Source organism: Heliconius melpomene, chromosome 11, assembly GCF_056956725.1.
Source record: "Heliconius melpomene rosina isolate 202511_hmr_F chromosome 11, ASM5695672v1, whole genome shotgun sequence".
Lineage (NCBI taxonomy): Eukaryota > Metazoa > Arthropoda > Insecta > Lepidoptera > Nymphalidae > Heliconius > Heliconius melpomene.
The window spans coordinates 5,249,638-5,276,034 of NC_140399.1; the positions used below are offsets into that span (position 1 = coordinate 5,249,638).

The following is a 26,397-nucleotide window of genomic DNA, read 5'->3' on the forward strand; positions in this document are numbered from 1 at the left end:
ATGTACAGACACCAGTTCGTAACTACTTTATTATTAGTATTTTATTATATCAGTTATCAAAGAAATAAATTTATGACGACAAAAAGTCGTTTATTATAAGGATGCAATGTTCAATATAGAATTTTTTTTATTGACATTTTATTTTATTTTAATTTATAAGAAATTTAATATTAAGATTTGTGTGATCGATGGTTTAAATATTAATAGCGTATCGGGCATAGTAGCTTTAACTCTACTTACATTAACAATCTGTGCGTGAGTTTTAGACATTTAAAATTATTATTACATTTATGTCAGAATTCCGACGTCTATGTAATGTCATTTTTAGTTGCAATTTTTTTGTACCGGTGGTTAGATCATTTTAGCGGTGCAATTTTTTTTCGTTATATTAAAATATTATTTTTATAAGTTAATTATTTTTAAAAGAGAAATTAAGTTTTCTTTTTTAGTTGAACATTCTTGTGAATTTTGCATAGTACTTATAAATCTATTTATTAATATTTGCACAAACTTGTAAGGGTAGTAATAAAAAAATTGGCACTGAGTTGCAACAAACAATGTATTTGAAGTAGCGCCATGCAGATGTTTAATAAATTTTGAAATATTCAACTTGCAGACATCAGTAATAAAAGGTTTTTGTTATTATATTTTCTATCCGGTAATTTAAGGTGTATATTTTATAAAAATATAATTAACAATTATGTTTTAATAATATAGTATCGCGGTAGAGATTTGTTTGTAACGGTTAATCATTAATATCGTATTGATTATCGTATTGGTTTATTATCGTATTGGTTTATTTGAATAATATTTCGATTCTTTTATGATTTTTTTTATAGATCAAATGGAGTCTGAAAAAAAAAGGGGACGACGGCAGCATCCCAGGGCTAAGGCTAACCCATTGTCTGCTTTGACTTTTGCGTATGTTTTTTTTTAAACATTTTAATCCAGTTGATACATTTACAAATTAGTATAATAATAACCAAATTGTCCATAATTTAGATGGACCTTGCCAATATTTTGGAGTGGGTTGAAAAAGGAATTGGAGGAAAATGAATTATACGAACCATTAGAAGAACATGCCTCTGGTAAGTAATTAATTATTTAGCAATATCTATAACTTAGTTTTGAAACAAAGAGAATAGTAAAATAAGTCGTTATATCAATATATTTTTTTCAATAAATTAAGCAAATATGTATTGTTGCTAAAATTGTATTATTTCAATTTATCCAGTAGACTTAAATTTTTTATCCAATTTAGGCCAATATTTACGAAAATATAAGACTTTATTGGATAGATTTTTATATTGTTGGGAGATAATAATTTAAAAAACTACAGCATCATATGTTTTTGTTAGGTACAGTGCCTACTATTAAGACACTACATTCTCCACTCAAGATTTCAATGCCAGTGGTAATAAAATTAATTTGTACTCCCAGATTGGAGATCAAACCCACAACCATCATACTTATTGTCTGTTATTGTCTTATTGCACCACAACAGTTATTTATCATATGGGACTTTATGAAATGAATAAATAAGTATGTGTCACAGATTTGAACAATATGATTTTTAAATATTAATAATATTGAAATTCAATATAAAGCTAGAAGTAGATATTTATTTACGAATCACTGTAAAAAATAGAAATAAAAAGTTAATTAATGTAAGTCAAATTACTTTTTGTAATTAAATGTTTTATTTAGCTATGCAAGAGATAAATATTTGTATTAGAGGATGGGCAAAGGTCAAAGTGCAATCATTTGTATGCATTGGCATTTAGTAAATATCTATTAAATATTTTTTATATAACAGAGTTGGCAGCGGGTCTAGTGTTATGATTCCTCACTTTCTGTATGAAAGTGGTAAAACTCGTGATGCTTATCCTCTTACCAGAGCAAGGAAAAAATAATGATTTATCATAAGTGGACACCAAATTCACAACTGTGCAGTTGCCAAGACATTCTGTGGCATATCTCTTTAAATATTTATTGCGTAATATAACCATTAATACAAACTATTCAAATCTTATGCAGCTGATTTTATAGCATAGCTTCAGGAAAATCTTTAAACATAAATTAATTTAATAAAATATATAAGTAATTATAATACTCAATATTTAAATAAAAAATATAATAAATATTTTATGTATATATGTATAATATATATTTATACGTTTGGTAAATACTCATGTTTTTGTCAGACTATTGCATTTAGTTTACACAACTATCTATATATACAGTTACATTTAATAGTTAATTAGTTAAATAGAACTTTTATTGTAACATTAGTTATTTTTTTTTAAGTTTATTTAATTTAAAATTTAAAAAATATAAAATTAGTATGCTTTTTTTAAGTGTCAGTATCAGTCTAAATAGGCTTGTTTATTATTTGTTCTGTTTAACTTGCAACTCATTGTAACTCATGACTCAACTCAAAGTACAATAAAGAAAACAACTAATGTATATGTCATATGAAATTAAGTTTTTACATACTTAAATATGTATATTTGTAACTCCTCAGGACAAATCAAAAGAACAAGACAAAGGGCAGCGTTAGGGTCTGGCAAATAGTGGCAAACAGAGTGTCTTAACACTAGGTTCCCTCTGCCTTCTCTGCTATATGTAGGATACACTGTAAAGCTAAATTAGTTTAAATTAATATTTTGTTTTGTAAGGTCCCCTCGGAGATAAATTCGCTCGTCTTTGGGATGAGGAAGTAGCTAGCGCAGAAGGGAAACGAACACCTAGTCTTCTTCGAGTTATCCTCAAGGCATATGCCGCAAGATGCATGTTATATGGATTTGTGCTCTTCTTTATGGAATGTGGAATCCGGTAAGTACATTTTTTTGTTTAATTGCTATTTAAACATAGTAATAATATCTTCTTATAATTTATTTTCCAAAGAAATTTTTACTTCACATGTAATTTATGAAGTAAACTATACCAACATTTTTATATATTTATAAAACTGCTTATAATTGGATAGGATTGAAGATTAGATAACTATATCGATCTCATTTAAATCTGAAGTGCATCTTATGTTTATAGTGCTATTATGTTCACGCTATATTGATTTTAGTATTATGTGTTAAAGACTATCTATCTCGATGATCAACGACACGTGTCATACTGTTAAGACACTCCGTTGCCCATTTACAGCCGAATTCAGGGGGTATTGCGTGTTGAGTGGTGACTCAACACCGCACTTCGCCTAGGCACCAATGCGAAGAAATTAAAATTTTAAATATTTCATTTCCTCGACTGGACACCGAACCCACAACTTGTCGCGTTTACAGGAACCTGTATTTTGTGCCCCTGCTTCACGACTGGGCATTTTTTTATTTAAGAAGGAAAAATATAATTTTTTTATCCTTAATCAAAATCAAATCAGCTTCACGCTGTATCCCGCACACAGCAGGGTAGATAGAGGGAACCTAGTGTTTAGACACTCCGTTCCCCACTTAATCACAGGATGTAAATCTACTGTCTACGTTTGATTTTTCTTAAGGCACGAGGCAATATGTTTCCGTTGTCAGCTTAATTGAAGTAATAAATTGAATGTCGCGGAGTCGTTTCAATAATTACCATCAAAACAAAGTGGGTCAACAGCTTCGTAGAACCACTAACCTTATTACCTATAATATTGGACGCGAGTTTACTAGAACATTAAAGGCAGTTTTCAAAGAAAAAATTGTAGCTTTGAAGTAAAGGGAACTTAGTGTTAAGATACTCCGTACTCCGTTCCGTTCCGCCGTATTCTGGAGGTTATATAAATTTAAATAAATATTTAATTTTCTCGAGTGGGGATGTAACCCACTACCATTTGCGTTTACAGTCACTCTTTATGTCCCTGCGCCACGACTGGCCTTATAGTATACTGGCCATAGATACTTTAAAAATGGGGAATAGAGTGTTTTAGCACTAGGTTCCCTCTTCCTTTGATACAGCGTGAAGTAAAAAATAATCTCTATGTACGTATATGAGTATCCGTAAACTATATCTTTATATATTTTTTTAAATTTCTTTAGTAATATCTCGCATTCCTAATTTTATTAAATTATATTTAAACAGTGCCGTACCTTATTGAACTATACTAAGGAATTTAAGAAAATATATCTTTAATTATATTGACTACATTTGTTTCCGGAACTAAGCACCAAAATTTTACACACCTTGAGTATTCCGACGTCGGTGACAAAAACGAATATGAAAAGAAAAAAAAACGACATTTGGCTCTATGAAAATTACAAATTCTATGTAAATGCCTGGATTTTGTTTCATATATTTCGCAACTATTATTAATATATACAATTGACTTTTTTATCTTCATAGCTCTACCATATTTTTCGTACCTTGCGATTAATTAAGGAATTTCGAAGTGATCAAAATTTTATTAATAGTTAGAGTTACTTAATAAAATGTTCGTAGTATACATATAAAGCATACCAATTTATGTATTTTTAAAAAATATAAAGGTTGCCTATGTACAAAATTCATTATCAGATTTCAATCTGTCAAATGAAATCTATAAAGATGGGAAATCGTCTCATACTTTAATGCCAGTCATGCATCATACATAACATGACATTTTTTTCGCTTTAAAACGAGATATCGGTTTTTTGCGTTAATTTGCAATTTTTTTGATTTTTTTAGGTGCTTTCATATTTTTTAGGTATCTTTTTGTTTTTTAGAGTGACTTTCCTTTTGTTACATATACTTTTTTTTCGGCTACTTTCGATTCACATATAGTTCTTTTTAGGTGTTATTTTTTTTAAAAAATTGAGATGCTTCCATTTTTTAGTGGATTATTCCATTCGGTTATTTTTTGTCAATGCACATGAGCACAATCCTCGCGGGATACAGCGTAAAGCCGATTTTTAGTATATATTTTTACAAGTAATAAAATACTCTTATTAAATTTAAAGAATAATAACGGTACACGCGCTTTGGTATGTCATAGTGACGTCATCATTATCATTAAGTCACTAGGTCCTCTCTGCTTACTCATTAAATTATTCACCTATTGAAGCACATTGCGTAACCAAATATCTCACTTATCGAACTGGATCGGGGAAAACCCTAATAGATATATGTTGTAGGTGTAATTGTAAACATTACTTTGTTGCGAAATTTGCACATATATGCATATATCTGCATAATATATCAGAAGACTTTATTGAGTCCATCGTGGCGCAGTGGCAATAGCGTGTGACCGTAAGCGTGACGGTTGTGAGTTCGATCCTCACTCGGGGTAAAATTTTTATTCTCATATCTTGAGATCAATGAGTTCACTACAGAATACTTAATATCTCACAAATTTGACCGACCGTGGGGAACAAGGTGTTTTAACACGAGGTTCCATCTGCCTACCCTGCTATATGCGGGATACAGCGATAAGCTGAAAAAAGACTTATTTAATTGATCCTCTTAACGCTGGGTTGTTAGTAAGTAGGTACTTCATCACTTAATCTCATATCGTACCTGTCTGTCTGATGCAAGCTGTGCTACAGCCTACAATTAATTTTTCACATTATAATGAAATACTTACGTATGAAGACGTCATGGCAAGGGTGTGACTGTAACGCGACGGTTGTAGGTTCGATCCCCACTCTAGAAAGTGAAATATTTATTTACGTTCATATTTCCATTTCTTCGCTCTGGTGTCGAGGTAAAGCGCGGCGTTGATTTCTGCCACTCAACACGCAATGTCTCCAGATTTCGGCAGAAAGTGGGAAACGGAGTGTCTTAACACTATATTCCCTCTGCCTACCCTGCTGTGTGCGGGATACAGCGTGAAGCAGATTTAATTTGATTTTATTTACTTATGTAAACGATAACAAGATTATTAAACACAATAAGATAATTCCCTCATTAAACTATATTTATACGTGCTTAATGTTAACACCTAAAGAATAATACGATTGTTATATATATAGCGTACTAATATTTTATTACAGTGACGTGGCCGTGTTACTATTATTGCTTTATAATTGTTTTCTCATTGGCAATTTTAAAATATTCCTTTAAAATTCAAAATATATTAGGAATTTCTTGTTTGCTCGAAATTCAGCATAATTTGTTCTTAGACTCTTGCCCTCGTACCTTAAAAGAAATGAAGAATTCCTTATAGGGCGCACTTTTCGTTGATCTACGTTTCTAGAATCGTGAATTTTGTCTAGACAATACAACTAACACATTTTTTTCTTAAATATGTATATTAATTTATCTATGTAACTTTTTTCTGTGTTTTTATTGAATATATTAATTTCCATTTCTTTTTATTTTATATTTTAAATAGTACCTAGTCCACGTAGGATACGTTATGGAAATAATTTTATCACGCTGCACGCGTTATTGTAATACATACATATTGTCTTTGTTATCATTATATGTAGATATGTTACAGTTATATACGTGACATAAATATATATAACTAAATAGGATACCATTTAGTTCTTCTAAGTTCATGATTTGTTGAACACATTTGAAATTAACTCTCGAGTGCCAGTTCTTCTCCATCTTCTTCAATTTTTATTCATCCACTGCGGGCTATAGGTCATTGGATTAATTTCTCTGTTTTAATCCATGGTCGGCACATCGGTTAAATTTCAATTAATTAATATTATTTCTAATGGATTTTCTTTTTGATGACCAAAACGTTTGGTTTCTGTAATAATTGTATCACATAAATCTTCATATCTCTCTATAAAAATACCAAAAATTGTGTGTCTGTCTATAATTGTTCTAAGTAAATTTATTTCATTTAGAATGCAGTGTTATATAAATATTATTATATTATTAATATAATAAAACAAAAAACATTATTCTATCCAAGGCTACTTATTATAATTATATTGTTTTGTTATTTTTTTTAAATATTTTCTTAAAAAATATAATTCCCTATATAAATATTAAATTTTAAAAGCTAAACCTATACTAACCAGCTTCACACAATCACTTCAAAACAGTGGTAAGCTACTGGTATCATCTCCCTTGACACCGGTCTTAATAATATGTTTAAAAATTTGATCTAATTAAGATAAGATAACGTACGAACTTGGAATTATAAATAATGTTAAAAAAATATTTAAATATCATATTAATCAAGATATTATTTTTAATTGTTTTTATTGATATAATAGTATTTAAAGTAAATAAATACTTCTCCAGTATTCAACAACCCCGAATGCTTGGTTTCTTCATCGGTTACTTCGGACATGAAAATCAGAATTTCATGCACACCAGTCTGTTGGACCTACGAGATAAAGTACTGAGAGTACAACAGAATAGCACAGACGCGAAGTGAGCTATTAATTAACGTCACTTAAAGTAGCGTATAGACAGCTAGACGTATGTAACGTCAGCAAAATATATTTATTCATAGATATTATATTTGTAGATACTTATAGTAGAATACTTAAAAGATTTTTCCATTAAAAGTTAAGAAATTAATGTTTATGTATATTTTTTTTTGTGCGGTACTTAATTATGTAAATTACTGTAAATGATAATTAAAGTGAGGTGTTTTTATTTAATACATTTTCCTGTCTGTTGCCTTGCTTTTTTTATATTACTATTAAAAAAAGTTGGTAAAAGAAAATGGTATAGGGCACTGTCAGTTCATTGTTTTTGTTGGTGTATACAATTTTGATTATATTTGTTATAAATTTAATTGTTTAAGTGCTCTTTCTAGTTTTCATATTTTTCTTTAAGTACCGTCAACAGGTTTCTTGCACGACCAAGATAACAGTATATTTATTTTTCATAAGATATAGTATCGATCTTCACTTATTATTGTGATTTCATATAAATAGATTGTAGAACTATTTATTTAGTAGGTTCTAGCAAACATGTTAAATAATTTAACTATAATTTTTTTATGCATGTTATGCAATATTTGGTATTGTAAATAGCATGTACAGAAATAGAGCTGTGCTCGGTTATGAATATGTATATTTAGTACTTACGAGTTCAAGATTTTAAAACGATTTTCTTTTTGTTGTATAGTACATTTTAGTTTCTTAGAATATATATATATATATTAGTATATAGTATGTATATGTTAGTATAATAATATATAATTATGAATATAATAGAACATTTGCAATTTTTTTTTAACAGGATAGCCCAACCTGTCTTCCTTGGATGGCTCGTCGAGTACTACAGTCCTGATCAGAATGTCGTGGAGCGGACTGATGCCTATATATACGCGGCAGCGGTGGTCCTATGTTCTGCCCTCAATGTGTTCGTAGTACATCCGTATATGATGGCCATTTTGCATATGGGCATGAAGTTCAGGGTCGCCTGTTGCTCACTTATTTATAGAAAGGTAAGAAATTGGAAACATTTATTATGTACAACTTATATAATATAGCCGTTGTAGTGCAGGGGCTCAAAGGTATGACTGTAAACGCGACGGTAGTGGGTTCGATTGACAATTGAGGGAATGATTAATTATTAAAATTTTCATTTCTTCTCTCTGGTACCAAGGCAAACCGCAGCATTGAGTTCTGTCACTAAACATATAGTGCCTCAAAACTTCGAGGGAAAGTGGGAAACGAGTGTTGTAACACTAGGTTCCCTCTGCCTACCCTGCTATATGCGGGATACAGCGTGAAGCTGAAAACAAAAGTTGTATAACAGCTTCAGTTATATAATACATTACGTTCGGAACGTCTTTAATAAATATTTTATATTAACCATATCTTTAGAGTTTGAATCATTATAGTTCAAATAAATGCAATAAAATTATTAAAGAGGAAAAGTAAATGAAATTTTCATTTATCTGCTGAAATACTTATCGAATATCGTGAACACAGAGTTAAATTTAACCAAGGTCAGTGGGAAACGTCATAAATGTTGGTGAAAACCAAACAAAAACTCTTTACCAAATATTTAGCCATATCATCTTCATTATAGCAACAAGTCAAAGTCCAATTGGTGACTATTGATTTTAATTATTCAATTACTATACTATATTTATTATTTTAATTTATAACCTTATAAATGTCATGTAAAATTGTTTACAATAGAATGCTGCATTCTCAACATATATTTCCTCATATAACTACCTTCTCATATACAGCTATCGGTGTGCCAGTCCTCGTAATGTTATGACATTGCTATTGATGACGTATTCAATCTCCAAGAATTCCCCATGTGAAGAACTTGGGTGACCGTGGATTTATTTTTAAATTACACACAATTGGTTACTCTAGTGGTTAAATAGATTGTGTGAAATATAACACTTATGCTGACTGTATGGTTTTTCGTTGTTGTGATACGTAACTGTTACGTTTTTTGTTTTTATGATAGGGATATTGAGGCCAAACGGTTGTGGGTTCGATTCCCGCTTGGGGGAATAAAATATTTTATATTTTCATTTCTTCGCTCTGGTAATGAGTCAAACGCGGTCAGTCCGTCAGTCAATACGTAATGCTTCGAGAACTCGGCGGAAAATGAGGAAAGGACGTGTCTTAACTAGGTTCCCAGCTTCCTTCTGTGTACTCTTCTAGGAGCGTATCACAAGGTGAATCTAAAAAAAATATCAATGAAATAAATAACAAATGTAATTATCACATGTGCGTGCATTTTATGAATCAATTAAATAAAGTAAACATTGCGATAACGGTAAATAAACTAGCAGTCTTTTAAATTTTCCATTTCCATGGTGATTGGTTTTTTAGTCTCGCCTTGTGTCACGTGAACCTATTTTATACAGCTTTTCCTCATATTTTTTTTGGTTTGCGAAATTTATGGATATTCATTTAGAGATATCTATTTAAAAGGATAATTCTTTTTATTGTATTGGCAGAGTTTCTACGTTCAAAAATGCTAATTGAGTCAACAAAATTAGCATTTATCCTTTGAATAGCCAATATATTACTATACCTGAAAATAAAATGCACATAATATTCGAAACATTTGTTTCTTATTAAAGTTTTTAATTTTTATGTTCGAAAATTTATTACTCTTAATTTTGCGTTTATGCAATTCAAGATAGGGCACTGCTCACCTCAACTCGATCTACATAAAAAAATGCCTTATCTTAATATTACATGATTTTTTTTCATTACATTGTTATCAGTCTCTACGGTTATCAAAAACGGCTCTTGGGGAAACCACGGTGGGGCAGGTGGTGAACCTCCTGTCCAACGACGTGAACCGTTTCGACGTGGCCGTCATCTTCGTGCACTACCTTTGGATCGGACCCCTGGCGACAGTAATTATTACTTTCTTCATGTGGAAGGAGATTGACTGGGCGGCGGTGGTAGGAGTCGGATTCATGTTGGCGTTTATACCGTTGCAGGGTATGTATGCGTTTGTTTTTTTTATTTATTAGTAAAATAATGACACCATAATATTTTATTGAATATACGAAATATGTCAAAATTGTTGCAAAAACTTAACTTTTTATGTTCTCTCGTCTCTCTATTTTGTTAGATAAGTAGAAAAACCTAGTGTATATGTTACCTTCTCCATTTTTATACTCTTAAAGACTATACACTGTGTGGAGGAAACGCACCCTTTTAATTTAATGAGCTAGCAACAATGGCGATGGCCTCAAAATAACCTTCTAAAGTTATTAAATGATAACTACTTCCCATCAAACGTTTATAAAGTTTTTCCTTAGTCTTGAAATTTGATAATAGATATTTTTCACATATCTATTATCAAATTTTCTTTTCTTTTATTTTCAGGCTGTATCCCTTATGTAGTAGGGTATTTCCCACTTTCATCCGCATTCCGTGGCGTGTTGAGTGACGGAATTAAACGCCGTTCTTTGCCTTATTGCCAGGGCGAGAAATGAAAAATATGAAATACTTAATTTACTAGAGTGAGAATCGAACCTTCGAAGAAAGGCTTCAAAATATAAAATTGTATGTTTAATAACTTGGGTGATGAGCACGTGTTTTTCTTAGTAGTCGTAATGTAAAATGCTTAATATTATATTTAACATCGCCCTTGAAACGTGAGACTATTTAATGCTAGAGAAACAAAGCATAACATTAATAACAAGTACCCAAGTTAGGTACAGGGTACACCCTATAAGCAAAGTAAGTAGGTTTATAGGTTTATGTTACAAAAGTAAACTTGTTGCGAGTGAACGAACCCCAAATTATTGATATTTCCTTATCAGATGCTATCGTTGCTTGTTTTCAAAGCACCTACTGTATAGGTTAATCTTTATTTAGAAAACTGTTTTGTCTATAATGCTATATTATATTCTATTCCAATTGGTATGAAACTTTAAATAAAAACAATTTTAATTTCTTCAAAGTATAATATCTGACAGTTACTTTCTTTAAAAATATAAACAAATGGCCATTTTAATCGAATTTTTGTCATTACAATGTCAAAAGATTGAAAGATTTATTTACCAAAGACATAAAATTCTTTAGCTCATAATTTAGAAACATTTTTCAACTTATGATTCTATTGTTATGAGACCTGTTGTTCTGCGAATAGCATATCGCTGCCTGTTAACTGTATGTCATTTATTATAATATTTTTAGCTTCACGCTCTATCCCGCATATAGCAGGGTAGACAGAGGGAACCTAGTGTTGAGACACTCCATGTTGAGAAGCTGTGTTATGATTAGTTAAAAATGTAGACATTTAGCTTATACGACTATTACACTAATATGACACTGGCTTACCTTAGACTAAGCTTTAGAGGTCAATTCACGTGTCATATTGGATATCACAGCGTTTAAATAGTACCTACCTAGATATGTCATAGGTAGACATCACTATATTATTCCTTACTATATTTTATGAATATTAGTCCGTTTTCCTTATATTTAAACTATGAAAAGATTTACTTTTTTTATATATATTTTTATCTATTTTGTTATCTATTTTTATATGAAAAGATTTTCTAAAGAAGTAAATGTAATAAACCGTAGTGTTATATAAAGGTAAATCTTATGCAATTTCAAAATCTATTCTTAACCTATCCTATTCTCACAATAGTAATTTAATACATTAACATTAAACACCAGGCCAGTTGTGACGTAGTTGCACAATGTTCGACTTCAAACAGGTCGTGGGTTTGATTTCCACCTGAAGAAATGAAATAATTCGTTTTTTCGTGTCTTCGCTCTGGTGTCGAGGCAAAGCGTGGCGTTGACTTCCGCTACACAACACGCAATGCCTCCAGAATTCGGTAGAAAATGGGAAACGAACTAACACTAGGTTCCCCCTGCCTTCCCAGCTATGTGCGCTTTAATGAAAAAAAAAACAGTTAACATACAAAAATATTACAGGCTACTATCACAATAACAACATAAACCACGTAACATAATTGTTCGTTTGTAATGTCATTCAGTGCATTGATCTATTCCAAAAACATACTTCGATAACCACAAGGGCATTTTTAAAGACATATTTACCAATATTTGTTACAATTATTCAACGGTTATTGACACTATTATAATAAATAATAATATAATTTTATTACAGTTTAATGAACTAATCTTTATATAATTTCATAATCTTAGTGTTTTTGTATTAACAAATAATTTTATTGCCTATTTAAAATATTTAGAGTGCTATTTGTGATAATTACAAAGTATGTTTATTGTTTTTTTTTAGCTTCATGCTGTATCTCGCACGGTTGGGTCTGCAGAGGGAACCTGGGAACCTATTGTTAAAACACTCCATTCCCATTAAGACACTTTTGTTTTCCACTTGACTGTGACGGAACTCAACGCCGCTGTTGATTGTTATTCCAATTTAATGAAAGACTACTTGATTGTGACAAATTTGTAATAAATAATAGATTCAGCATAGCATTAGCATTTAATATAGGTACATAAGGTAGAGTTCTTAATATACTGAATTTCCTTACTTACTGATTTTGTATGGTTCAAATGTATAAAAAAAATAATCACAAATATTGTACCTTCTGTACTACTATATTCTGTCTGTTTATAATGATTTCGCCTTATCATTGGAACAGATGAGAAGCGTGTATGTGTGGATGTAGTGCATGTGATTAAATATATGTATCTATACTATAGGGAAATTTTATTCCTGCCTCATTTATTTTTTCTATTTTGGTTATGAGTTATCTTAGTTAAAATTATTATTAGAATTTTAAAAAATATATTAATATTTAGTGCCCATAATTTAAAAAGGTTATTATTTATCGAAGAAAAATCGTTAACATAGCAACTTGTATCATCATCATCATCAGCCTGTCCTCGTCCACTGCTGGACATAGGCCTCTCTAATGGCACGCCACTGAGCTCGATCTTCAGCTCTTCGCATCCAGCCGCTGCCCGCTACTTTGCGAATATCGTCACCCCATCTAGCTGGAGGACGTCCTACATTACGCTACGCAACTTAATAGATATAGATATATAGATTTAATATTAATAATCTAAATATATTTTGATCCATTACTTTTTAATGTCATTAATTTCACGACTACTTATGATGACGTATTTAAAGCTCCTCTAGAGACAGATAGGTGCGTTAGATAAAAATAGATTTCTTCATATATGTAAGTGGATGACTTTAAACTCACATTATGAAATTCCGAGTTGATGCAATAAAGTTTTCCACACAGAAATAGATATTACGCAATATTTTTTGAAGAAATTAGAATTACTAAATAAAGATAAAATGTGTAATTTATAGGATTTGCAGTGAACTGTTGTTATCTAACATTTGGATTAATCTACTAAATCTAGGGAACCCTTTGATTTTCTCAACCAATTTTTATTCTTTACATATTTTAAGCAACTTATCCAGATTATTTTAACTGTTAAACTTGCATGTTATGAACTGTGATGTATTTCTTCATGAAAAAGAAATAAATTATGTTAAGTGACAAACACGTATTAAATAATTCAATTAAAATTAAATACATATTTACATTAGCATGTAGGTTATAAACATAATTTGTTTTGACAGCGTACTTGGGCAAGCGTACATCCGTGTTGCGTTTAAAAACCGCTCTGCGGACGGACGAGCGAGTGCGACTTATGAATGAAATTCTCTCGGGGATCCAGGTCATCAAGATGTACACGTGGGAGAAACCCTTTGCGGATCTTGTTGCTAAGGCGAGAAAGTAAGTAAATTTTTTGTACTGTATCCCCCACATAACAGGGTAGGTAGAGGGAACCTAGTCTTGAGACACTCCGTTCACCATTTTCCGCCGAATCCTCGAGGCATTGATGTATACTTAGTTTTTCGTACGCATATGTAAGTACAGTTGTGCAGTTTACTTTTGATATTTTCTTTTCATATATACAAGGCGCAAAAATTCAGAAAGCCTAACTTCAGGGCGACCTCCTAGACCGTATTATACATTCATTTTGAAAGTGTTTCATGTCATTTAATATATCTAAGATTGTTATAACTTACGTTATCCATTAATATTATTCTTTATGTTATACAATACGCCGTTGAAGACAATAGTGCAATAAAATGAAATATTAATTGTCTATAATTCAAAAGATCTTTTTATTGATATCACCAGCTCGTTTAGCGGTAAATTGAATAACGATACTTTTAATTAGAAATATTAAATTAGCTTCTTGCTATATCCCGCATACAGCAGGGTAAGCAGATTGAACCTAGTGTTAAGACACTCCGTTCCCCTCCATTTCACTTTTCTCCGAAATTAATATTCATAATTACCATATTAATTCACGTTTAATATTTCCAGGCAAGAAATAAAACAAATTCGAGCGACGTCGTACATACGAGGCGTGTTGACCTCCTTCATAATGTTTACCACCAGAATATGTTTGTTCTTTTCTATCCTCGCATACGTCATGGAGAACAAAGTGATTAGTGCCAAGCAAGTTTTCGTCGTCACAAGTTTTTATAACGTCCTTAGACAGACTATGACGGTGTTCTTTCCTCAGGGTGGGTATTGTTTTTACTTGAAGGTTACTTAAAGCTACTTCAGATTTTTAATTAGATTTTCTTCGGAATCGAACCCACAACCGTTACGTCAACAGTGGCACGCTTGAGCCTATGCGCCAGGACGACCTCAAAATTTTAGTGTTCTAGTTTCTCTTAAATTCACATTTTAATATTATATTTTATATTTAAAATATATCTTAAACACACACGTTTCTATTTGATATAAGACTAAGATTTACTTACTTATAAGTCGGATAAATAATTAAATAGTGAATAGATCATATTGGTCCATTTCGTGCCTGGCGCGGCTTGCGGAATTACCTCTTCGAGTTTCAAAGAGGAAAAAAGTACTTTCGCATTTCCTGTTTTGTTTATTTAAATGGCTTGACTCTTTACTTCGTACGTAACATGGTAGGCAGACAGAAACTAGATCTGAAAGTTGTACGTGTACGTTTTTCGTGTTGAGTGGCGAAACTCAACGCCACCCTACATCTTGCTAAAGCGTGAAAATAGAAATAATTTTCTCCCCAGAGTGTTGATCACACTCACAACCGCGCCCCACTGCATCACGATTATGATACAATTATTAGAAATTTTGTATTTGTATTATGTACTGTATTTAAGTTTGTATACTTTAATAAAATAAATCCCAATTTTTTTCCTATTGCTAGGTATCGCTCAAGTAGCCGAAGCGACAATATCAATTAAGCGCCTACAAAACTTCATGTTGTACGAAGACACTAGCAAACCAGTACCGGGATTGTCAGACATATTGACTTCAACAAAAAAGAAAGAAAAAGATTTTAAACAGGAGCAACTAGAGCCCGCCTTGCCTATAAAAGCTGGCCTCGACACCGACGACGTCACTAAGCCTTTACGAGAAGACACTAAAAAAGTGGATAATGATATTGAAAATGGAAATGGTAATTAGTCATTCTAAACAATAGTTTAAGATAATATAATATTTAATTATTTAGTAGGTCAATGTTTTCTATTATTCAGATAACTAACGTTAAGACTTTGTAAATAGTTAAATTAAACTAACAGTGTGAATAATCTTCATATTTCGCGTGATGTAGGACAAATTATATTTCCGTTTAAATAAATTGCACTGAAATGTACGCCCAAGTTTTGTTGATAAGTTTGTTATTCCGAATGTCACGCTATGATTTTTTTTTATTTCAAATCATATTTTTATGCATTTTTTGGTTTTCGTTACTAAAAGACACTAAAAGTAAAGTCAGGGAAAAATGTTTAAAAAAATGAATTGATTGTGGTTCATGCATTTTGTTACGTCATTAAGAACAGTGTTGTATCTATTTTTTTTCTTATTTCATTGCTTAGTCTACATGTATATTTTTCATAGTCATCATCAAAAAATTCCTTAGTCATGGTAATTTTTCATAGATAGTGTCAACTTTATCTTTCACTCTTAATAAATCGAATATAAAAATGATATACAGTGTAAACTCTATATAACGACACTGAAGGGACTGTGCATTTTATGGCGTTATAGAGAGTGGTCGTTAAATGGAGAGAAGAAAAATCAGAATTAGAAAAAGAAAAAGTTTATTTCAGTCTGGTGTTAGTAGTTATACCGTATAAAAGAATCTTATTTGAACGCTATTGCGTATATTCTGTTATTTTTGTCTGACGTCTTTTGTTGCACCAGTAATTTTGTTGTATGTTTTTAATTATTTTATCCATATCTTGTGATATTGAGGCATTTTGGTGATAAAGGAAGTAATTTTCCAATAATTTAGCTGCTTTCAGAGCTTCTTCAATGCTCGGTGGAGGCTCAAGCTCATCCGTCTCATCTTCTTCATCTCCTTGTTCTTGATCCTCAGTTTTTCTCACTGAATCTAAAATTTCTGTGTCTGTGAGTGAAGCCGTTGTAAGCAGGCAGTTGTCTACTTCGATGTAGGTTTGAAAATTTACCGTATTTCCTGCCATGTTGACCTGTTGAATCCACTCACTCACTCAAAGAACGAATTTCTTAGAAAATTCCGTATGCATGATGCCGACAGTAAAGGTTTATTGCGGGCTAGGATAATAAAGCGACAAAAGAACGTACACAGATGCGCAGTTTTTACTAATTTTAGCAACTTAAAAGGTACTTTTTATTACTCAATTGTTGTCGTTATTGAGAGTGGGTGTGATGCTATGTAGAGTGTATCATTGTATGGAATACAAACTAAACCAACCAAAGCCAATTGATTTCGACGCTTTAGAGAGTTTGTCGTTAAATCGAGTGACGTTACATGGAGTTTACACTGTATTATGCATTTAATACTTGACGCTACTATCGGTACAAGTGATGTAGTCCGGTTGTCAAAAATCGGTATAAACCGGTTTATGTCAAGCGAGGGACGGCCGACCTATAAAAAATAAAAATTATTTGTTATATTTATCATCTATACTTCAATACTAATATTATAAAGCCAAAGTTTGTTTGCTTAAACGCGCCACTCTCAGCAACTACTGGGTCGAATTGAAGAAATCTTTGTATGTTGATAGTCCAATTATCGATAATTGGCTATATTGTAACATTACGTTATATTGTAACTAACCCGCCACAGAATGTGTCATACATAACTAAGTTATAGCCACAACTAAAATCTAGCATATCTCTATAAAGATTTATCAACAGATAAAAAGAATGCACCGCTAGAATCAGGCGAGGAGGACACCTCTGAGCTGTCGGCGCGCGTGGAGGACGACGTGCGCGGCGTGCGCCTCAAGCACGCCACCGCCAAGTGGATCGCGGCGCACGCGGAGAACACGCTCACCGACTTGTCGCTCACTGTGAAACCTGGCAAGTGAGTGGGTTCATATAGTGGTTATAGATATATTGCTTAGTAGATAGTTAATGTTTTTTTAAATTTAAACTTAATAGTATCTCATAAGACATGAAAAGCAGTGTACAATTGCATTGCCGTACAGCTTAGATTACCTTTTTGATAATTTATTCTTATATAATAAAGTATTACCACATTACAGTAGTGTAGACTGTACTTTTAATATAAATAATTTGCGTGATATTTATATCAAGAGACTTAAAGAATAAATTCTCTAGAGTTTTTCATATTATATAAAATGGTTAAAAAGAATATCTTATCCACTCCAGTACAAGGAAATTAACGCAACACCGTGCGTTCTTACCATAGCATGGAATAAAAATAATCAGTCCCTCATATGGGCATCGAACCTACATCCATTACTTTTTATGTCATACGTCCCCTATATCACAGTGACTTAAAAAAATATTTTTCCCTACAGGCTTATAGCAGTGATCGGTCCAGTAGGGGCAGGTAAATCCTCGCTACTGCACGTGTTGTTAAAGGAGCTTCCACTACAGTATGGCAGTGTCCACGTTGGTGGTACTATTTCTTATGCGAGTCAAGAACCGTGGCTGTTTGCAGGTGACTATATTTTCTATGCTAATATGTAAAAGATATTCAGTATGAAAACAATATGATTTTCTACTTATTACATAAAGTGTATTTATTATTCCATTTCAATTATCATATTTGGTCTTCTTTATTTCTTTATTTCTACTCGTACTTAGTAAATGAATGAACGACATCTGTCACCAAGACCTGATTTTTAGATGATACAATGTTTTTTATTCACATACACACAATATATATCTAAAACATATTTTGATATTTAGGAAGTGTCCGTCAGAATATACTATTTGGCCAGGCAATGGATAGACCGCGTTACAATGCAGTAGTACGACGGTGCGCCCTCGACAGAGACTTCTCGTTACTGCCGCACGGAGACAAAACTGTTGTCGGCGAGAGAGGAGTTAGTCTTAGTGGAGGTTAGTGTTGAGAAATATAGGGTATTAATATATTTATTGATATAACTGGACTCGGTAATACGACACTGGCAGTAAAATAAATAAAGAATTTTAAAACATGTATAGTTTTTATAATGATTTACAAGATTAAAAAAAAATACATCAGAAAGCTATGTATTTTAAAATACTTCTAAAAAAGAAGGAATGTTTTTGTGTGAAACCTTGCCTCGCATATTTCTATGAATTAGTTATTTCTCTCTGGCTACAAGGCTAGTGATAAAGCGTGAGGCAAAATAAATGTTAGCAGTGACTTAATTACCCAGCACTGTCTGCAAGCGTTCTAAAATAACTTAACACTTTTCCTTATATGTCTTAAATAGAAATTTATTATCACGAAGTCTTAGGCTTATTAACTCTCTAGAAACCAGAGGGTTGACAGAAGTCAACCCCACCCGCAATACAACTAATTGGCTACTATGTTTATAATATTTTCGTCTCATACTACCCCACCTCCCGCAGGTCAGCGCGCCCGCATTTCGCTAGCACGTGCCGTATACAAACGCGCGGACATTTACCTGCTGGATGACCCGCTGTCGGCGGTGGACGCGCACGTGGGCCGCCACCTTTTCGAGTCGTGCGTGGTGGGCTACCTGAGGAACACCACGCGTGTTCTGGTTACTCATCAGTTGCAGTTTTTGAGGGATGTTGACCAGGTGACTAGTTTGGACTTTTCCTTTTTTTAATACATAATTTGGACGTTGTTACTTGAGTGGCGGTATTCAACGCCACGCTTTGTGTTTTTCCAGAACGAGCAGATATTTGTGTACTTGCTACATCACTTAGAACATTATTTATTTATTTTACTTATGTATTGATTGATAAGTAATTCAAAGATTGATATTAATTATTTAAATATTTTTCACTAGATCATAATTTTGAAGAATGGCACCATAGCGGCCGCAGGTGACTTTGAAACTCTTAGCGCGTCCGGCTTAGACTTCGCCAAGTTATTGGCCCGTGACGAGCAGGATGACGAGAAACCTGTGTTGGAAGAGAAACCTGTCGATGCGGAGGAATCAGTATTGCAAGGAAGCTTTAGAAAAAGGCAGATGAGTATACATTCTGTAAGTATCTACATAGTTGCAATGTAAAAGTACCTTCTAAAGAGGGACATTTTAATTTTTTATTCTTTTATTTCTTATGATAAATTATTTTCTTAAATTATTAATGTCATTTAATGTCTAGAAGTATACGTATTCTTAAAATTAATTAGTCTTATTTCATTAACATATTTTTTTAAATTGAAATACGAAATATAACATTTTAATAATATCTCTGACAACATGATAATATCTATTTTATAAAACTTTCCAGGTCAGCTCAGTAGATAATCTAACAGCAACCGCACCACCTGAAGGCGGTCGCGAGGAAGCGGAAATGCGTTCGGCGGGAGCGGTCTCGGGCAAAGTTTACGGTGCTTATCTACGCGCGAGTGGACACCCATTGCTGGTCACCCTCATGGTGATGGTGGCTGTGCTGGCGCAGTTGCTGGGATCGGGGTCTGACTGGTGGACTAGCTATTGGTTTGTATTTGTTTATTTTTTTCTGAAGAATTTGAATTTGATGAGGTCAGTCGTGGCGGAGAGGCACAAAGAGTGAGTGTAAAATCGACTGGTTGTGGTTTCAATTCCCACTCGAAGAGATGAAATATTTATTTAAATTTATATTTCCATTTCTTCGCTCTGGCGTCGAGACAAAGGGTTGAGTTCCGCTACTCAACACGCAATGCCTCCAGAGTTCGGCGGAAAGTGGGGAACGGAGTGTCTTACCACTAAGTTTCCTCTGCTAATAGTATAATATATATGTTTGCGGGATACGGCGTGAAGCTGAGTTAATTTTACTTTGAATTATGTACTTTTGATGACGATTTTATGATCGATAATTTATGTTCTCGTAAATATTTGTTTTATAATTTTATCAATTCAATTCAATATAATTATATCAAGGGTAAATCAAGAGGAGGATCATCCAAAAGCAGTAATGGATGCTTTAGCTGAAAAGAACATTTCCAATCCCATCCAAGTGTATGAAAACTTCACTCGCGCTCTGCCCGACGACGCTACCTTCAAATCTGGACTCACTAGATATGACTGCATTTATATTTATACTGGTGAGAAATTGTATATTTTATACGTTTTTGAATTAGTTATGACAATTTTTTTCATAAAATAAAAAACTAGAAGCTGTTTATTATTCTTCTCTGTAACATGAAAAATAAATCATAATTATTTAAAATAATGGTCAATGCTTGATCCATTTTAAAAAAAGGAACGAAATGAAATGAATGTAAATAACATTTTTTTTATAGCCATGGTGGTAGCCCTCGTCGTAGTGTCTCTTCTCCGTTCCTTCATGTTCTTCTCGATGGCGATGGATGCGTCAACGCGCCTACATAACAACATGTTTTCAGCAATTACGCGCGCCCCCATGCGCTTCTTCCATACAAACCCGTCTGGCAGAATATTGAATAGGTTCTCGAAGGATATGGGGGCGGTTGATGAAGTACTGCCGTCTGCTTTACTTGATGTATTGCAGGTAGGTTTTATGTTAGTTTTGTTTTTCATTTGCGTGATTTTTCCGCGTGAGCAGATAAAATTTAGTGCTAGGGCACTCCGTTATCCACTATCTGCCGTATTTTCGGGACATTGCGTGTAGAGTGGCGAAACACAACCGCATGCTTTGCATTACCAGAACAAAATAATGGAGGTACATAATTAGTCCACAAAGAAAAAAGCTTTGCTTTATTTATAAATTTACTATCTGCACTTATTAGTTTCAATGTATTGCTATAATTTTCCACATCTAAATGAAGAATATATTGTACTACATTGAAATAAAACATATATAAAAAGTGCTAATGTAAAAATATATTTCTTGCGACCTATTCACACTTAATTTTGTTCCCATTAACAGATAGGCCTCTCCCTAATCGGTATAGTGGTGGTAGTGGCGGTGGTGAACTACTGGCTGCTGGTACCCACGCTGGCCATTGGCCTGGTGTTCTACGGCCTGCGTATATTCTATTTGGCATCCTCGCGCAGCATCAAACGCCTCGAGGGTGTGAGTGAGTCATCTCTGAGGCTAATGCCGTTTAGAATTTGCTACTTTTTTTATTTAAGTTTTGTTTTATTTATTTTTTTATTATTTATTTTAAAAGTAGAGTCTTGTTAGTTTAGTAGGAATTTATGCTTGTATTAAAACAATAAAAATACATTAGAATGTGGTATGTCACCCTTTTGTATTGTTTTGAAGCACCTAGTAATGCTACAAAATACATTTCTCCTTCATATTCTTTTACGCATTTTATACCTGCTCATAGATGCAAATAACATATTTTTCTTTACAACAAAAAAAATACACAGTTTTTAATTTTAATTTTTTTAATTTACTGCTGCTATATTTTGTCTGCATAGTGTTCAATTTATATAGTGCTGGTAGACTAGTATTTGATAGCATTTTTATATTTTATAGTAACTAAATACTTGTAAGTGTGGCATAAACTATCTTTAAGCAAGTCGACTTGAAAAATCCTGTGTAAATGAGTACTCTAAATATTTTTATTTTAATTGTTCTCAGCACGTAGTCCTGTATTCTCACATCTCAACGCATCTCTGCAAGGCATCACGACAATACGCGCTTTTGGCGCCCAGGAAGCTCTTATCAGGGAGTTTGATAACCATCAAGATCTTCATAGCTCTGCTTGGTAAGTCTAAATAGAATAGTAACAGTGATGAAATTAATGAACCATTTTATTGTTTTAATTATGGTTAATAGTTTTATTCGCATAATTTTTATATTTATATAGCAAGGCTTAATCTAATATTTCATAATATGTACAAATATTCCTTGGTAAGTTTAGAAGTTTCTAAACATAATGTAGATTAAAGAATAACAATATCTTTCAATTATAGTTATAATAAATAATTTTAATTTTAGGTACCTCTTCATAGCAAGTTCACGTGCGTTCGGCTTTTGGCTCGATCTCGTATGCGTCATATATATAGGAGTCGTCACACTTAGTTTTCTCGTATTCAAACAAGGTAAATTGATATTATTGTTTTTACTAGAGAAATGCATGAGGTAGAAAAGAAAATATATCATTCATAGTGTTACATGAAAAAATAAAAAAAATATAATCAAAATTTTCTAAAAGCTTTAGACAATTTTTAATTTAGTCAATTCATAAATTTGAAATAATATATTTACCTATACATTTAGATGACGAATACGGCGGAAACGTGGGTTTGGCCATCACACAGGCAATGGGTCTCACCGGCATGTTCCAGTGGGGCATGCGGCAGTCTACCGAGTTGGAGAATCAGATGACGAGTGTTGAGAGGTTAGATTTTATTCTTATGTATACGAATATAATATGAATCAAGAGGTTTTTTGTTAAAAGGGAACAACTAAAGCACAAATTGAAAAAGAAATGCATATTTTGTGTTGGTTAGTCCATTTTCCATTCCAAACATTTTTTTTATTTATAATCTTTTCTTATTTAACAGAATACAAGAATATTCCAACATAGAATCGGAACCGCCATTGGAATCGGAACCTAAAAAGAAGCCCCCGCCCTCTTGGCCAGAGTCCGGTCACCTCGAGTTCAAGCACGTGTTCCTATACTACGCACCGGACGAGCCCCCAGTTTTAAAGGATCTGACGTTGGAGGTCCTGCCCAAGGAGAAGGTCGGCATTGTAGGGCGAACTGGCGCTGGCAAGTCGTCGCTTATTAATGCTTTGTTTAGGTAATTTTTTTTTAGTTTTTTTTTAATGGTTTTTTTTGAGTAAATGACTATATACTTACATATATTACTGGATTGACAAGTGATTTAGGTGTGACATGGTATATTATAATTAATTATAAGCTTCACGCTGTAACCTGCATAGGGCAGGGTAGCCAAAGGGTACCTAGTGATAAGACACTCCGTTCCCTACTTTTCGCCGCCAGAGCAAAGAAACGAAAATAGTAAATATTGAATTACTTTTATTCATTTCATTGAGTCGGAATTCAACCCACCTTGTCGCGTTAACAGATGCGCTTGTGCTTATATAAGATTTATAAAATAATATATTACCATTTTACTTTACAGATTGGCTACAATTGAAGGTGAAATAATAATAGACGGTCGGGAAACTTCTACGCTGGGTCTTCACGAGCTCCGGAGTCAGGTGTCAATAATACCGCAAGAGCCAGTTCTTTTCTCGGGCACGATGCGACACAACCTGGATCCATTCGATGAATATCCGGATCAAGTGTTGTGGAGGGCTTTAGAAGAGGTAAATAATTTTATTTCTGAAAATTTTATTTCTGAAAAAACGATCTATGAAAAAAATATTATCATTTCTTTGCTCTGTTAACGTAATATATAACATATAAACACACACACTCAGGTGGAGCTAAAAGAGGCGGTGACGGAGCTCCCGGCGGGGCTCAGCTCGCGCATGTCGGAGGGCGGCGGCAACTTCTCGGTGGGGCAGCGCCAGCTCGTGTGCCTCGCGCGCGCCATCGTGCGCCGCAACCGCCTGCTCGTGTTGGACGAGGCCACCGCTAATGTTGATCCGCAGTTAGTGTTATATATTGTTATTGTTTATTTAGTGTTAATACTATAATAAACAATTTAATTATTTACTATTATTTATTATTTTTTAATATAATAATTTATTATTTAATATTGTTACTAAATAAAATAAAACTTCAAATATTTAAAGAATTTTATCTATCTAACATTAAATAGATATATAAATCAAAAATAGATGAATATATAGATATATTTTATTTTAAATATTTGAAGTTTTATTTTATTTAGTATTAATACTACTAAATAAGGGTACGGTAGACTAGATCGAACGTTCGAACGTTATATGAATAATAAAAATGGCACAAGTTATAAGATAATAACTTATGCCATTTTATAATAAGATAATCTTTAATTTATTGCCTCTCTGAGTACTTTTAGACCATCATTATATTTTTCAGAACGGACGCTTTAATTCAAGGCACAATAAGGAACAAATTTGCTGATTGTACTGTACTTACCATTGCACATAGACTGCATACTGTTATGGATTCTGATAAGGTAAAATATTTTACGTTATTTAGGAGAAAGAGCCAATATTTTTTTAGCGTATATAGTATTGTAAAAAGAGGAAACCTAAGACATTACGTTCTCCATTCAATTTCGGAGACATTGCGAGTTGAACGGCGGATCACAATGGAACATGTGATAGACAAACTACACCTGGGAAGTTGGAATCGAACCCACAACTTTTGTATTTACAGTCAAAAGGTGTCATGACATGACAGTCGCATTTATAAAATATTTGTCACGTACATTTTTTTATAATTTCAAGGTGTTGGTAATGGATGCGGGTCAGATGGTGGAGTTCGACCATCCGCATGTACTATTACAGAAAGAGGGTGGCATCCTTCGCGGAATGGTGGAACAAACGGGACGAGCGACCGCCGACGCTCTGGCCAGAGTAGCTTTACAGGTGATATATTGTGTTTTTTATACAATACGGTTGGTGGTCGTGGTTGAAGCTAGTTCTAGCGGCTGTGCAGATTTAATTTTAGCGTTTTTCTTACTTTTGATTATGTTTTTCAAGAGGGAACTTGGTTAGAGAAAATTTAATTTTAGGGCGGCCACGATTTGTTGACCGTACTGTAATTTTATTTTATAGTCGTAGGAAGATTAATGGTTTATTTACAGTTATTATAATCAATTACAAAATAATTTTAAAATTCATTAACCTTTATGCCTATATGTCTAAGGCTCACGACTGGCTTAAATAATTGATCTTTACGCATTCTATATTAATAAATTATCTTTTTCAGACATACAACAAAAAATATCCACCAATAACAGAAGAATGAAAATGAAACTCCACTGTATGAGATCTAGAAAATTAGAATTATTTTTTTAGCGAATATCATAACTACATCGAATATTTAATGATCCAAAAAAGAGATTATTTTAGGACAAAATAAATATATAGCTGTGCTGAAATAGTGAATCCTTATTTTTGAACTTATACTTAATTAGAAATTTACTTAATCTTTATTGTTATTTATACACCCCATTTAGATTTTAAATTTTTTTGTAGGTTACTTTCAATCAAATTAATATCTTTTAATTTTACAAACGACAAGTGAATTTATGTTTGTGTTTTACAATTTAGGTGACTTTTTGTGAAAAAAAAAATATTTAAAATTTTTGAGATTTTCCACTGCTCAAATGTTGAAAATGTTCCTTAAACCAAATGTTTTATATATTGTACTGTAAAAGTTTCAACCTATACTAAGGTGCTAGTACGTTTTGTGTACTTAATTTTAAGCACGATTTAATTTTTATATTATCATGCGTTATTTATTACTTACTTCCATTATTATCATCCCTTCTATTTTATGCCACAAAAATGTGATTTTTAGTTACCGTTTTTATGAACGAGGTTCGATTATTGTGAGGGGACTTTAAGTTATTGTTAAAGTTCCACCGAATTATTCCTATTTTGTTTAAAGTAATTTGTGTGATATTAATACAATGTGTCCAGTGCCTGGCTACTTATAAAACCTATATTTAATGTGAATTTGTTAGTTAATTATTATAATTAAATACAATTTTTATATTTGCAACAAGTGTTTTATT

The 26,397-nt window shown here is 32.6% G+C and overlaps 1 protein-coding gene across 2 annotated transcripts; it reads left to right on the forward strand.

Annotated features, from left to right (window-relative positions):
• Window positions 1–325: 325 nt before the first annotated feature.
• LOC146534534 (putative multidrug resistance-associated protein lethal(2)03659) lies at window positions 326–26,387 on the forward strand. 2 transcript variants are annotated; one of them, XM_085192373.1, is made up of 27 exons: window positions 326–632; window positions 840–921; window positions 1,003–1,088; window positions 2,679–2,835; window positions 8,125–8,332; window positions 10,091–10,313; window positions 13,927–14,083; window positions 14,684–14,886; window positions 15,558–15,809; window positions 17,525–17,705; window positions 18,166–18,308; window positions 18,560–18,712; window positions 19,211–19,404; window positions 19,618–19,815; window positions 20,066–20,274; window positions 20,698–20,861; window positions 21,060–21,286; window positions 21,665–21,815; window positions 22,328–22,454; window positions 22,688–22,791; window positions 22,970–23,090; window positions 23,257–23,496; window positions 23,842–24,028; window positions 24,143–24,315; window positions 24,729–24,828; window positions 25,103–25,243; window positions 25,587–26,387. In XM_085192373.1, exons 2-27 carry the CDS (start codon window positions 845–847, stop codon window positions 25,623–25,625), a joined length of 4,215 nt encoding a protein of 1,404 aa, XP_085048499.1. In that variant the 5' UTR covers window positions 326–632; window positions 840–844; the 3' UTR covers window positions 25,626–26,387. The 2 variants fall into 2 exon arrangements, with proteins under 2 accessions (XP_085048499.1, XP_085048500.1); XM_085192374.1 differs by having other exon boundaries at window positions 17,537–17,705.
• The last annotated feature ends 10 nt before the right edge of the window (window positions 26,388–26,397 follow it).

Excerpts from the sequence above, each read along its gene's own strand:
- LOC146534534 (XM_085192373.1), top strand. The coding sequence starts at position 845 with ATGGAGTCTGAAAAAAAAAGGGGACGACGGCAGCATCCCAGGGCTAAG. Across the intron at positions 23,497-23,841 it reads CTTATTAATGCTTTGTTTAG|ATTGGCTACAATTGAAGGTG; the intron begins GTAATTTTTTTT and ends TTTACTTTACAG. Across the intron at positions 24,316-24,728 it reads ACCGCTAATGTTGATCCGCA|AACGGACGCTTTAATTCAAG; the intron begins GTTAGTGTTATA and ends TATATTTTTCAG.